The 15,791-nt window shown below is 39.2% G+C and overlaps 1 protein-coding gene across 1 annotated transcript in view; it reads left to right on the top strand.

The window, feature by feature from the left end:
* The window catches only part of KIF26B (kinesin family member 26B), a 269,833-nt gene that overhangs the window by 216,164 nt on the left and 37,878 nt on the right, over positions 1–15,791 (top strand). The window contains exons 9-10 of the mRNA XM_041404283.1: positions 834–1,017; positions 4,831–4,990. Coding sequence (XP_041260217.1) covers positions 834–1,017; positions 4,831–4,990 — 344 coding nt within the window. The remainder of the gene's footprint in view (positions 1–833; positions 1,018–4,830; positions 4,991–15,791) is intronic.

The following is a 15,791-nucleotide window of genomic DNA, read 5'->3' as shown; positions in this document are numbered from 1 at the left end:
CTCAGTTTTATCCCTCCTCAGACTGATTAATGATTGCAAAGAAAAAACAGAATTACTGTCTTTTGGAGAGCTTAACTGTCAGCTATATTATATAGCAGGGGAACAAACCCCATGACCAGGGAGTTCCTTGCTGCTTTTATGCCAGACAAGACAAATCTATTCTATGGGCTGTGGGCCAGTTCTGTGTACTGCCAAAATTGATGCCATCAGATTGCACAGACATGTGTCCCTCACACAGACAAACTAGTTGTAGGTGCTATGAAACATGCAGGCATTCCTAATGTTAGGAGGGGTTAATAATACCTGCCCTCCTATGCTGTCTGTCACTTAGAAGAGTTGAGTCCAGGCTGGTGACTGGAACTGAGGTCCAGCAACTATGAATGTTTGTACATTACCTGCCTTCTTCCATTTAATGGATTGCCCTGGCTTATGAGCAGATGCATCATAAACTTGTGGTATGAAGGGGCAAGGAAAAGGCTGCTCTTCTGGGCTGCTTCTCATATGGCATGGGGCAGAAGACAAGATTCAGTCCTGTTATTTTTTAGATTTATCTGTGGACTGCTTCCTTCAAACACTTTCTGAAGGGTAACACATAGCCCTGCTGCTGCTGTTTTCCACCAGCTGTTGAGTTTGGGATTGATGTGTCTTCCCCAATTTTTTTCCCACTTCTAGCCATGAGGGCTCAGGAGGGTCTCATTCCATTGGGCACCTCCTCATTTGTGGTCCCAGTAGAAGTCAGTGTATCCACGCCATATGTCAATGGCAGGAAGTTGTCTGGTGGTGTTTACCTGTGCGGGAATTTCTCAGCCATTTCTCCCTGGTGTTAACTGCAGCTTCAGAATCAGAGCGAGCTCCGTGCCCCCACGGCAGAGAAGGCAGCCTTCTTCCTGGACGCCGCCATCGCCTCCCGCCGCAGCAGCCAGCGGGACTGTGACGAGGAGGATCACCGCAACTCCCACATGCTCTTCACTCTGCACATCTACCAGTACCGCATGGAGAAGAGCGGCAAGGGCGGAAGTAAGCTGTCCACTTGCTCCCCTCTGTCTCCTCCAAACCTGCCTGGAAAGTGGGCCTTCAAACAATATTGTTTAGTGGTGAAAACCAGCAGATTCTCCATTCAGTGTGGGGTGGGGCCGTTCGTACAAGCAGGCTGTCCAGTGCCTGGTGAAGACCCACCAAAGGCCATTAAAGGCCGCTGGGGATTATTATGTCGCTTGTCAGTGGAGACAAAGGCAAATCTCAGCCCTGTGTGGGCTCTGTATCTGAAAAAAAAGGTGCTTTTCAAATTGTCCTTTATTATTATCTTTACAGATAGCATTGAGGTCATGGATTAAAATATTGTGGTGACTGGAATTCCTTGCCACCCTTATGTTAACTGTTCCTCTTTGGCACTTAAATAGGGCAGTGTGTGTGGAAGTTGATGCTGGCAATCCATAAACTGGGAAGCTGATGTTGACAACCCATAAACTATACCCTTTCTTGGAGATACATGATATTTTAGGTGCTGGCCCAACTATGTGTGCACAAAGGACTCTCATGGTTCTTTGTAAAGCGTCTGGATTTTTCAGATGGGCTTGTTCCCTCTCTTTGTCATGTATGCTTTCACTAGCTTGTGTCTTTACTTCCATATCCCACTTTTAAATGAGGAAAAGGTGCTTCCATGACTAACTTTTATGTTTCTATAATTTTCACAGTTTTCTTTTTTCTCACACCATTTATATTTTCATTATATTTGTCTTCTGTTTCAAGTCTCCCAAATTATTTAGGACTGAAGATATACAGACAGTGGTTTTTGTAAGTAAATTCCAATTATAAAAGATTTGTATAATGTAGGAAGCACCCCCACTGAAAAAGAAAACTCTGACATAAAATTTTTTTTTCCAAATAATAATTTCTTTACAGGGAAAAATGTTTGTTTGAAAGACACCAGATAAATCTGCTTCTTTGAACTCATGGGCTTAAGCAATTCTGCAGAAGCAGCATATGTTTCAGCTCCTGGCTCTGCATAGGCTGTTGGTAATAAGGAATAGATTGTAAGGCATGATGTGTAGTGGGTGATCAGCACTGCATTATTAACATCTAATGTTTAAATGAAGAAAATTTGCACTGACTGTACTTATAGGAGAAAAAACCAAAAAGTTGCTCTAAATGGAAATGCAGCTTGCATGTATTTAAGTAATAACCCCTGTGGAATTGGCAGTCAGAAATCTCAATTAACTAAAGATTTATTAATTAACCACCCTGCGGTGGAAAGGAAGACAGTGAATACTCAAACAGACTGGTTTATAGGAATAAGATGGCTGATTCTGAGGGAATAATTGTTGCAATTATTTAATGCTCCGTATTTTTTACTACACAAAAGTACATGCGTGCACAGTCCTTTTCTTCTACTTTCAAATATCATTAATAAAAGGGAAAATATTATCTTCTTGTGGCTATAATTTCAGAAAAAGAAAGCACGATCCTGTTGGATTAGAATACGGCATGCTTTGCCCACGGACTCTAGTTATATCTTTGTCTCATGGCCAGACCATCCTCCTGTCTTCAAGTTCCCATATCTGAGTGGCCTTACAAGCTAGGCAGGGTCAGATCCCACTGATAATTGAATGAGGGGAAATTCCAGCTGCTCAGAAAGGGCGCCTAGTGATTATCACTGTCTCCTGCTGTAATGAAGGACTTCTCAGAAAAAAACCCATGAAGATAGTAGAGATATATAGATTCCAGTAACAGGATTAAAAAAGGATAAGAAGAAAGGGGAAAAAAAGAAAAAAAAAAAGCTTCTAAAGGATAAGAGATTAAAGGGCTGGCTAACGTGTGATTTTGGTAAAAAATGACTGTTAGAATAAGGCGATGGTAGTGTACTTACCTCCTTGTTAGATTCATTACCAGGAATGTCATGAAGCAGGCTTAGCACCATTGAAATAAATGACATTGTGGCACAACTGGATCGCTGTCATTTTTCAGCTGTCAGCTCTGCAAAGTCTCTGTGACTTAGAAAAGAACCCAAGTGTTAGGATGTTCCACTTTTCTCTAGAGTAGCCAGGCACGTTAGTGGACAAATTGCCTAACAAATAACTTCATTTTCAGATTAATCAAGTGGATCTACCATCTCAAAAATATTCCTTCAAGATGTAAATTAAATAAGAAAGAAACAACCAGTAAGTTATCTTATTCTGGATTTCCTCAAGTTGTGTAATAGGAGTATATGTGGAAACAATATGACAGCTTTTGAAAGGTAGTGATTTCTTCCATTTTCCTTTGTTTTCTTGACATCTAGTAATATTAGCAACAGAAATATTTATTATATATGATTCAGTAAAGTCACCTACAGTCATTTGCAGTAGCAACTACATGCATTTCTTTGTTTTTCTAAATAAATGATTGTGAAACACTCAAGTAAGTAATTCCAGACTTCTAAGGATAGCGATGTTAGAGGACTCAGGGACTCTTTAAGGTTTTTAAAGAGTCTTAGAGGGGAGATAAAGGTCCTCCATGATCAGTTCAGAGGTGCAGGTGCCTTGCTGGTTCCCCAAGGCAGCCTAATTTTCTGCAGTCAGTGCAGGAGCCTATAGCGTCTGTGGATACTTTCTGGTGAGAGGAATACATAGAAGTCTAATGTTGCCTAACACCTGATAGAGCTGAAGAACTAAGAGGACTTTAAAGCAGCAGAAGTCAATGCATTTTAACAATTGTTGACAGAGATACTGGATACATTTTGGAATATTATTCACAAGTCCCATAGGAGGTCTTCTGTCTTTGTTCATCTTCCCTCTTTTTTCTTACCAAATGTTCAAGTTGAGATCCCCTGTCAAAAAGACTGTGAATTAACTTGCATAGAGTTAAACTCAGATGTAAAAGTATTTGTGCTGCTGTTTAAGGTGTGTTTGTGTCCTCATATATTGCTATTACCTCTCTCTTACAACCTAGTGATTCTGTTCTGTTCTATTCTGTACCTATTGATTTAAGATCCTAGAAATAAATCTGCCTTTTCCTACAGACTGCTTCTAGACTAGCTCTTGAGAATGGGGAGGAATGGTTCAAGATCAGAAGCAAAAAAATCAGCTAGGAAGTTGTTCTGAGATAGTAGAGAGCTAGAAGCACTTCTGTGTAGTGTACTAGTTCCCATCCTGGATTCATAAGGAACCACAGATAGCAAATTAATCTTGGTGTTTCAATGGTAGCATCTTTTAATTCTGGAAGTAGTGTGCTGATGCAGAGTAAACGGGAAAAAACCATAAAGACCATTGCCAGTTTTACAGAAACTGTTCTGAGAACAGAGGTACTACTTCACCATCCATCACCCACGTCTTGGAAAACTTCTTAGCTGAAATGATACTGTGAAAGTATATAGACTTGAGGAAAGTTGAACATCCCACAGATGCCACAGGTCTTCTTAAGATATAGTATTGAGGATAAGAAAAATAAGAGAAGTATCCTTGCTTACTGAGAAGGAATTCTCAGCCTGTAGTTTTCCAGACAGAGAAACAGTAGTGACAGTGACAGAAATAGAGCCCAGTCAGGTACAGGCTAATAGAGCTATATTTCAAAAAATACAGTTACATTGGTGACTCTCACAGAGTTAAGCCTGCAGGAGCAAGTGAGTACTCAGCATTTTTTAAGCAGGTTCAGAGTGGGCAGCAATGTGCAGCAATGTACAGCCTTAAAGGCTGACAGTGCATTAGCAGGACCCCTACAGCCGTGTCTGCTACGGGGAATTAGGGAAGGCTCCTGGGTTGTTTCCTCTTCACAAGTCATGGTGAGTCTTTTGCTTTCCTGGGAAGCTGCTTTTGGAGGCCCACACTAACTGTCTGCTTTCTTTGTTTATGGCAGTGTCTGGAGGCCGCAGCCGCTTGCACCTTATTGACCTGGGCAGCTGCGTGAAAGCGCTCGGCAAGAACCGCGAGGGAAGCTCTGGCCTCTGTCTCTCCTTGCCAGCGCTGGGCAATGTCATCCTCGCCCTTGTCAATGGGAGCAAACACATCCCATACAAGTAAGTGATGGTCTGGGTTGTGCCTAATGAGAGGATGCTTGAAAGCAGTTTGTCTGTCTGTGCCTGAGGCAGATTTGGGTAAGGAGGAAAACAGTCTGCTGCGCTTACTACAGCCCTCTTGAGCCATGGCAAAAGCTGCCGAGGTTCAGTGACACCTTATTTGACCTTACACCTGGTAGCTACACACTGTGTTTGACAAATAGGTTTCAAAGGAAGAAGCCTGCTGAAATAGGACCCAGGTGGCTGAAAGATCTTAAGGTTTGAAGTTCAGCACATTAGGGTTTTGTTTCCTGTGGCTGTTCAAAGATTTTTTTAATGTTTCAAAGCATGTAAGAGTGTTTCATATTTGTTCCAAGGAGAGGAATATTGCTGCCATAATGCAGCTCTGTAGAGAAAATTATCTTGCTGTCCACTGTATGTAATTTACTTTCTTGGAAATATATGTCACAATGAATATACATGTTTGTCATGAGATTCCTTCTGTGACCTAAGGTTACTTTGAGGGTTTTTTTTTCATGGTTTGAATCTCAGTGTCAGCTTTTCATATGCAAAAAAGAAGTAGGCCCTGTTTGCCACAGTAAACCAGTGACCATGGCTGCTGCAGGTGGCTTCTGGGAAACAAGAGGAATTGCTCACCTAGTGGGTTTTCCTTGTGCTCATTTCTTGCCATCACTGCCTCTCCCTGTGTGTCAGATGTGAAGGTCTGAGAGGAAGCTCGGATTCATTTCCCAGCCGAGGGAGTCACACTGCCTTCCTGTTGAGAAGCTCCTGATTTTGTGGGTGGTATTGCTTTTCTCCAGCCTAGATCCTAGGGAGTAGCAGCTAGCATCATGGGAATGGCTTCCAGTAGCATCTTGTAATCAAACTACCAATGAATGCCGCCATTTGTGAAGGACAGCTGTATGACCAGGAGTTAGGAACAACAGGATGACATGGGGAATGAACCAAGTCATCCACAGAGCAATATTTCAGTCCATTCAGTGCATTTTACCCTTTTTAGCATTTAAAAAGCTGCAAACGTGATTATTTGCACATGTCCATTCAAGATTGCTTCTTTGTTTTTGTCTTCATTTTGGCAAGTAAAAATGAATTTATATTGGTTATATCCTGTTTATTTTCCGACCTTTAGTTTCAAAAATTATTTGGTAGTCTGGACGTAAAATATGCTTTCTGGAAATATTCCCATTCCTGGAGTTTAATCAGGCTGGAATTCAGTTAATGACTAACCAAATTTCTATATATAAATATTCATTAAATGTTTAGTGGATCATGTACCTTGTAATAGCATGAAAATACCTTGAATTCTGCACTTCACAGAGTGTAACTCAGGCAATGCTTATCACAAACCTGTCTTTCTTCCAGTTGGATTTTATGGCTTGAAGAGAAGGTCATTGGTAGGAATACAAAAGATAATGTTAGTAACACTCACTAGGCTAGAACTAAACACACAAGGAATTGTTACCAAATACAACAATTGTCTTTCCTGGCAATGACTGACCAGGAGAAAAACATTACCAAACACATCTTCTAGTTGCTGTGTGTTCAATCTCTTTTTTCTGTGGCTCCCAGCTGTTGCACTTCTGAGCCTACACAGCCAGAGATGTCAGCACATTTTTCTCGTCAATGTCTGTACTGCTGAAAGAAGATCAAAGCTCTCTCCAGGCCACAATCCCCTCTTTAGTTCACTCCTAGTAAGAATTCTTCCTATAAGAAGATATTATATAGTGTGGAGAAGTGGTTGGTCATCTGTAAATCAAAGTCAGTGTCCTGTTTGTAAGAGGACTTTTAAAATATAATTTGAAAAAATATACTGGCATATTTTGGGGCTAACCTTTTCTTTTTCTTGCTGAGAAGAATCTAGAAAACAATTTTCCCATATGTGGTCTATTCTTGAACAGTGGAAATAAGAGTTTTGGTGGCTGGATTAATGTAGACACCATTAGCTCAGTGATCCAGCAGTGCAGGTGTGTCCTGCTCCTCAGTGGAGATGAGAGGAAGGAGAATCTGGATGTGCATGTGCTGTATTGCAGAAGAGGCTCAGTACCCCACAGAAAGGGATTATATGTGTTCAGTGGCACCTCTTGTTTAGAGCAGTGACCAGCCTCTGTGACTGGGGTAATTCCCCTTTCTCTAGGAGGTGTTCTCTTTTACTGTTAAGTATAAAACTATATTTTTGTTAACTGCATTTTTGAGTGGGACCAAAGGAAAACAATGGAAGCGTTTTCTTATGTGACTGCTCTGCACATTGTGTGTGGTCTCAGTAAATTTCCATAGAGCAACAGACAAAATGGAACATCTTTTCTGTATCTGAGCTATTAAACAGGCATTAAGTATTTTATGGCAGCCTGTCAGTAGCCACTGCATGGCTTCCTGGGAACTTGGATACTCACAATGTATAGTTTTTCTCTGAGTGCGAAAATTTGGTTCTCTAAACTTTGAGAGGCTGCAGGCTCTTAAATTCACTTCAGTTTTGTATCCAGCTTTATCTCCACAGGTAGTAGTTGTAGGGAAAACTTGTTCAGACTCATAGCTGGTGTAAGCAGATGCCACTGCATTGCCTTCAGTGGTTTTTGTGTTTGTGCCAGGGATGAATTTGCCTCTCCACCTGCAGTCTCTATGAGAAACACATGCTGTTTTTCAGCACAAGTTGCTTTTCTTTAATTTTTCACCATAAGGCTAAACCTTGGAAACCATTCAGTTGGAATCTTTCTCCCTTAGGAAGAGCCCCCCATACACTCCCATTTTGGAAATAATAACAAAGATTTATACTAGCTTTAGCAGGAACTTGTTTTCTGAAGTTGTAAGAAAGTAATGTAGAAATTCTTGGGCATCAAACAATATGGTTTGTTATGGTTTGGGGGCTCTTGTCTTGTATTCAAGTCAAATTTCACATTGCTCTGAGGATAGGACAAGAATCCCTACACTGGGCAAATATTTGCAGCCAATGAGTGACCAGACCATGGTTTCTGGGAGTTTGTATCTTTCATATATGTACTTTTAATCTCTTTCTAATCTCTCAGAGTAACTATTATTGTCACTATTTCCAGATCTATTTTGAACCTTAGTAAGAAAATTGTTCTGTCATGGTATGAACCACTGAATTCTTCCAGCTCAGTGTCATATATAAAAATAAAATTTTTATTTGACTTAAGTACATTGCCATTTAATGTCTCCAGTTTCTTTTGCTCTTGAGGTATGAAAAAAACCTTCAGAAGATTGGGCAAGAATTGTTTTCTCCATGGGAATGTCAAATATCTTCAAAACAATTGGAAAGGGGCACTTGCAAGCTCAAGCAAGAGCAAGGGAGTCAGTGACCAAATATGGTTGGGCTTAGATCTGCTACAGAAGGGTTTTGTTAAGATGCAGTAATTGTTAATGCCATTTTCTTTTTAGGAGTATTTCAGTTTTATGTTAGTGCTGTATTATCTGCCTCTGATTTCCAAGAGGAATGTGTTTTAAACCCTCAAATGAACACCCATTTGCACAAACTCCAGATACTGGTTTCTATAGCTCACTATTCAACAATTACTCCAGTTGCTAGGCAACATGGGTGGTGATAATTCATGGTAATGCTGTTTTGGAAATAATCATTTTTATGCATTTTAATGACTGCGAGAATGTAAGGAAACTGTTTAGAAAAGTGCAAGGCTGTATGAATTTCTCTTCCAGAAATTGTTGCTTGTTTTATTTAATAGGCTTCTCTCTTAATGTGCTATCACAATGTGCTAGTGTTTCTAGAGGCAGCTATATTTTCAACTACATGCTTGTGCTTACCCAAGGAGGGAGTCTTGTCTGTAAAACAGATGAGTGAGTTAAAAGCATGAATTTTATTCTTGGCACTTCTGTTTCTCTGTCATATGATTGCATTTCCTCCCAGGTCTTACATGCTGGTATTACTTTATTTGATCCCATGTGCAGAAAATAAAATTATGTTAAGTGAGCGGTGCAAGGTTGCACAGGAGGCTTCATGGTAGAGCCACTGTGTTTTAAGATCTAATCTGGTGTTTAAAGCATGGGTTAATCCATTCTTTCTTTCTTCATGACCTTTGGAAAATAATTTATTCACATGCTTATTTCTATATTTGCATTTATAAAACTGAATTAGAAAAAAATCACATAGGATTTTTAAAGGGCATTCAGAATTGGCAAAAGAGCTATATATTTTTTCACTATTGCTAGGACTGTTACCCTATTTTTACCCTTTCTTTAGAGTTAATGACTCACATAAATAGTACCAATGTCATGTGAGAGTTTTTTTGGTCAAATGTAGAATATTATGCACTGCCTTTGCATTTTTAGCATGAGTTATATTATTTTTCTCAGAAAAGATGTTAGGATTTTCAGGACGATGTTAGGATTTTCTTGGGCAATAAGTATTATTACTACTGGAGATTTTGCCCTTATTTATGAGCTTGTACAAAGTCTTAACATTGTTGGATTCACACATCCATGTCTGTTTACTAGGTTTTATTTAATTTAATGACACATTTGAACTACATGTCAAATGAGCAATCTATTTAATGGTTACTTCATCCGCACCTGAAACTAGAAATTTTTTTTTGGGTTTTTTTGTTTTTTATTAAGAAACTTGAATCACTTTTACTTTCCAGTGCTTCATCTATATCTTCTATTCCTTAACTTTTGCACCTCCTTAATGAGAACATGGTACAAAGATCACAGCCTCAGAAAAAATACCTGGTGTGCTCTTTAGAATCTCCAATCTTTCTGTGTTAATTTAATATTGAATGCACTACAAGTGGATGAAAAACTGTTTTGCTGTTTTACTTGAGGAACTGTGAGAGCAGAAGAAGGGGGGAAATGAGGACATGAGAGACAGCTGAAACAGAATCACAGGGCTGGGAAATGGCCTAAAATGAATGGCCTTGAAGGAAAAGCTCCAATAGACCCTGAAATTGTGTGTAGAGGAGACAACAATCCATAGAGAGGAACTGGGAAGCAAACAAGGAAGAAGAAATGAGCCTATTCAAAAAGAGAAATAAGCCTAAGAAATACCCCTGAATGATCCAATTGTAGGAGAGTGTAGTAGAGTGGTCATCGGACATTTTGCTGAACGTGAAATTGTTCCTAGTTAGCTATCAAAAACATGGCCTGCTCAGGAACAAAAGAATTTTTCCTTGATGTTTTCAGCCAGGTCTCTGTGGGCTAGAACCTTGGCTAACAGACACTGAAGCCATGCCACCTTATACCAGTGGAAGACCTGGCCTTAGGTACATGCCCTTTGTCACTGGGCAAGTGTGATGCAGTGGTCTGCAAGAGCAATGAAACTCTGTCAGCATGCATATAATGAGGACAGCATGCACACAATGAGCATCTGACAATTATATTCACCTTTGGGGCATTTCTCTTATCTGACTGTTTACTAGTTTACTAGGTTAAATTTCTGGCAATTTACTTCTTTATTCCAGGGGACTCCATAAAATCAGGGATGCACAGTTTGCGAATGTAGGAAAACTTCCTGCATTTTATTAGAATAATTTAATCAGCAGCTCAGGAACATGCAGGTGATGAGTCTGCATGCTCCAGTAGTTGCTGTTGCAGTGTTCACCGTGTTCTTTATTGTAGGATAGTTTGTACAGTTGATAGTGCAGATTTGAGCTCTATCTGCACATATCTTACAGCACTGTTTCTTCATCAACTTAAGGAGAGGGAGTAAAGAGACAAAATCCTCAAAAGAAGACGTGCAGTGGAGCTGCCATTCCCCAGCTTTGGGTTCTTAACTCAGTCCTGCCAGTCTGGCCACGTGACAGGAATTGGTGCAGCAGTGTCTGTGAATGTGTGTAATGTGTGTAAGTGGCTATGTTGCATTCACTGAGCTTGAACTCCTGTTGCACCAGTTTCACAACAGACCTCAGCTGGCAAGCTCCATTCTGCACAAGCATTCAAGTGAGAAGAATCAGGCCTCATGAAGTATCTCTTTGAATGCTCTTTGAACCACTCAGTGAATTAGTACTTTATGGATTCTGTAAGCAGCAAATAATAATGGACTGCAAAATGAAATGAGAAGGGAAGTGCTGTGGATTATAGTCAGACTTAGCAGCAATTACTAATTGCATTTAAATAGCCATTCCTATGAGCAGCAGATAGCTGCATCACAGAAGGACACTACTTTGGTCCCGGGCCAGCACAGACGTGGCTGGTAATGAACAAGCAATCCAGTAGTGTGCAGTTATTCCTGAAATATAGCTTGAGTGGAACCCAAATAGGCCATTGTGGCAATTTCATACAAAAATTAATCTGTACTTAATTCATTAAAATGTAATTTTGAACCTTTAGTCAGGGTATCCAGCAGTTTATTCTCACCTGTTCCACCATTGATTCAGGCTCAATTGCACATTAATACATTTTGTCTCATGGAAATGTGGTGATAATTCATTTCATGTACAATTGAACAATTTTTAAATAGTCATATCCTTGGAATAACTACCTCTTGTACAATGCAGCAAATTATCAAAAAGCATGTAATAATTTTTATTAGACTTATTTCACATTTTTGATTATCTCCTGTTTAATGAATAGTTGCATATGGATATGCTGTGTTAAATTAAATTTCATTTCTGTATTGATCCTTCTTTGCTTGTACAAAACCGGTGTGACTCAGTGCAAAAAGACATCCCACTGCAGTAGACCAAAGAAAATAGCTTTTCTATTTATCTGCCAGTATATAGTTGCTTGTTTGGAGTTGTGCATCTCATTGCTAAGAAAAGGTTACAGACTGCAGCGAATTTAAAAGAGAAGCAAGAAGAATTATGAATGGTCTGAAATGAAAGGGTTACTCACCTGGAAGAACACTGTGACAGAAATAAAGCTTCATAGCTTGTAGGGAAATGGAGGCCTTTGAGAGAAGCAATGACAACTGCTCTGTAGTGTTTCAAGGATGTGAATACACACAGAAGAAGAGAATTATGTCTGGCAAGACAAAGTGGCAGAATGACTTCTTATTTTTAATAATGAGGTGGAGGAATATAAACTTTAAAGCATGCTAACAGGGATTCCTATTAGTGGAATAACTACTCAAGAGCTGAAGTGAACACTTAGTTGTTAGAATAATTAAAAAGCAAAATAAAGTTATAACTAACAAATATCCATTAACAGTTACATGATAGACTGTTTAAGATGGGTTAAAGGCTAGGCTTATGCAATTTCAATGCAGAGTTCTGCGTCCAAATCTTTAACAATTTTCAATAGCTGTACTTCCTTTTGATAATTTATCATTGTCCTTGATTGTCAAGTGTCTGTGGATGGCTGGCAGTTTTATAAATAAACAATAAAATGTGTTCCATTATATCTGCTAGAATCAAATCTGCTTTTAGGAGCCTGAAAACCAGTGGTTGGATGGATTGTTACACTTTCATGACTATCAAATAAATCCAGAAAGTCTCAGTGATATGTTTCTCAAGACCCTACCCTAGCAGTCCATTCCTGTGCCAGGTGATTTAAATTCAGTGAACAACTTTTTTTCCTTTATCATTTAGTTACACATTTTTTTAAGATCTCTTTCTCTTCAAGTTGCAAAATCAAGTTCTCCCAGTGCTTGATCCAAAACTCTATGTAAATCAATGGAAATCTTTTTATTGGGATTTGGCTTAAACCCACAGATCAGAAAACATGCTTATATTTAATTAGATGAGATAATCCTCAAATCCTTGCCAAGGGATATTTCATGTTCTGTATTTGATGATTAGCAGCTTATTTGTTGAAAGAGGCAGTATGTGGTTAAGTGTTACCTAATGTTGAGTTTGTTTGGAATTGCAAGGGTCATAATTGATGAAATTGGTGAATGTGAAAACTGCAAAAGTACAATCATGTATTGATTGGTTGCAAATGGGTCTGTGACCATGAATTTAAAGCTCAAGAAGTTGATGCAGAAACTTGCCACACAAATGGGGATTTGAGACTACTGAAGTGGCACAAGCAGGACTATTTTTTTTTCCTCTTCAGTGTATATAAATAGTATCTGTGACTTTAACTTAAGAATAAACATAACTTGTGCTTACATTTTCTGAGCAAATAGTTGAACATTTTTTTTTTCAAACTCCTTCTTTTCTTGGGCTTTGTTTAGACATCACCCTCTCAATGGAGTGACAGGCCCTATAAGCTTTAAAGAGAATTGTGTGGTTGTAAGTGGAGGATACTTCAGCCAGTTTGCATTATTGCTTCAAGAGTATTTGAATGACACTACAACTGCAAGATGTTTTTTTACTGAAGTTTTTGTTTTCATAACACATTTGGGAGTAAAGCAATGGAGATAATCCTCTTGTGCTCTTCAGATACAAGATTTTGCTGGATGATCAAAGTTTTTGGCTGGTGGTTGCCTCCAGGTCTATACACAATGAACAGATGTGGGTTTTTTAAAATATGCACAGACATTTTAGATTTAAGCAGGCTGGTTAGAACTATCTTCTGAAAGATGAAAATTACCTCTCTCATGCTGCAAGATGAACTTTTTTTATTATTTTAGTTTTTAAAATATTTTTTGGTAAATGCCATCCTGGTGATATGCTTTCTAGCAATATCTGACAAGACTCGGTAAAATTAATATCAGACAGCAGATTTAACTGTTTTATCTGCATTGTCTTTTAGCTTTGTTTTGCCTTATCATCCCATCAGAAAAAAACTGTCCTACCTGCTGCATTTAAAATTATTACAATTTAAAATTATTTTCCAATGGGTTATTTTTGAGAGATGGTGGAATTTACCAAATTGTTTTCTCTCCATTCCTTAGTTCATGCTCTTGGTCGGAAACAAAATCCCACTCTCCTTGAAAATCAATGACGAAATGTATGTCCACACTGTCAGAAATATCAGCCCTTGTGGCTCCCTTTGGTGCAGGTGGTTCCAGAGAGCAGTGGTGGCTGTTTTGGGTGCTGTTACAAACATGGCTCAGCTTAGACACAGCAGAGAATGAACGGGGGGAGCACTTACAAGGTGAGCTGTTAAAGGCACCTCATCTCTGTGCAAGTGGGACCTGAATCTCCTTGGAGCAGTCTTTTAAGGATTGAACAAAATTTTCATGTCTGTCTCCAGCTATAAATCTTTTGTGCTCCTTTTCCCTTGCAAACAACAGTTTTCCCAGGCTCTGATTGTTTTAAAGTTACATGCCTATGCAGGAGGATGGGAATTAGATGCAGGATCCAGATCTGCTACACAACTGGCATGTAAACATAACAAACAAAAATGTTTTCCAAGGTACGGTGTTGGAGAAACAACTACACTTTTTCAGAGAGGGAGAGAGTGTTCTAGGAGCTCTGTGTTCTCAGTCAGATCATGCCTGTGTTCACCTCTTGAATCCTGGACATCTCTCTCACGTGTGGACATTACTGGTGTGCTGGAGGACAGTTCTCATGTCACAGGAAACTGAGAATAACTGCTGTAGTTGTAGTAGTTTACATTGATGTGTAAACTAAGGGAGGGAGGAGGGGCTGATGGAGGATCAAACCTGAATAAGTTTTGACTCTGAAAATATGTAAGAGAGAACCTGTTGGCACCCTACCATACTGTGCTCCGGTGAGATTTGTGAAATACTCCTGTTTTTTCAGCTAATGTTGAGGCTGCTTACTGTGGGTATTACAGAAAAATGAGGGTAACTTTTAGAGTCTTTGCATCATAGAGAATACAAAATAAGACTTAATCTCACATAAGATTTCCTGTTCCCTTGTTGGGTGACTGCTGCCATTTTGGATGGCTGTGTGCTGTGCAATGGCACTATAGTCAGTGCCTTTTATTTGTTTTGTGCTACTCGTGATTGCAGTCTGTTGGAGCTGAAACCAGGACACATTCCTTTGTGAGCTCCTTTGCCTGGAATCATTTATGTGTGTGTCAGATGTAAAAATCAAGAGCTTTACAAGTGTGGTAAAGTCCTGTGTGTCCATTTGTAGGTGCTGTGTTCGTTCTCCTCACACCAATCTCAGTGCAGGGAGCCTCATGCCCATGAGGATGTTGTTTGTAGGAAGTCTCTGGCTGCTGTGAATCCGAATGTTCATGCTCCCAGGGACTGTCACCTTCTTCCCAGCAGGGCTAGGCATAGTACAGGCAGGGACATAATGCTTCTGAGGCATTAATATAATATATATTATATTATCCCTGGTCTCTGATGGTGTCACAGCTACTGTTAGGTGTACTCTGAAAATTGGAATGGCTTTTTTCATCCTCCCAAGAAAATTCATAGTTCCTCTGAAAATGCTATTATATCACACCCATTAAAAAGATAGTATAAAAAAAAATTCCATTGGCCAGGTTCCATTCATCAACAGTGCTTCTCTCTGGAGCAATACCTGATTCTTTTGAGGAATCTGAGCATCACAGTAATAGCTGTTCTGATACCTAACCATTGGGAAAACTGCTGTTCCTAAGAATATTCCTCCCATGGAAGAGAACAATAATTAACTGAAGAGAGTAAAAAAACAAAAAAACAAAAAAACAAACCACCAGATCTTTTAAACAGGCAACATTTAGATGTGGGCTATGAATAAAGAATGTTGAAGGCTGTGTATGAAATTACAGTAAGGTAAGCTAATATTCAACTCTAACAGTAATAGTTTGGCTATGTGAGAGCCATTTTGGCCAGCAACTACTTACCTATTTTATGCATTAAACAGCTGTGTTATCTCTCTGTTGGAACTAAACTTAATTTCAGAACAAACATACCTTTCTTAATAATTTTGCATTCATATTCATATGGATATGTGTTACCAGTGTATTGTTTCACCTTAATTCATCTCTCAGAAATAAAAAATACCAAATGTTTTCTACTAATATCTAATCTGTAATCCACATTAGCTAA

This window comes from Onychostruthus taczanowskii, unplaced genomic scaffold, assembly GCF_017590055.1.
Source record: "Onychostruthus taczanowskii isolate IOZ18803 unplaced genomic scaffold, ASM1759005v1 scaffold21, whole genome shotgun sequence".
NCBI classification, from domain to species: Eukaryota; Metazoa; Chordata; class Aves; order Passeriformes; family Passeridae; genus Onychostruthus; species Onychostruthus taczanowskii.
Note: the sequence above shows the minus strand (reverse complement) of the source record. Positions and strands in the feature narration are given on the sequence as shown.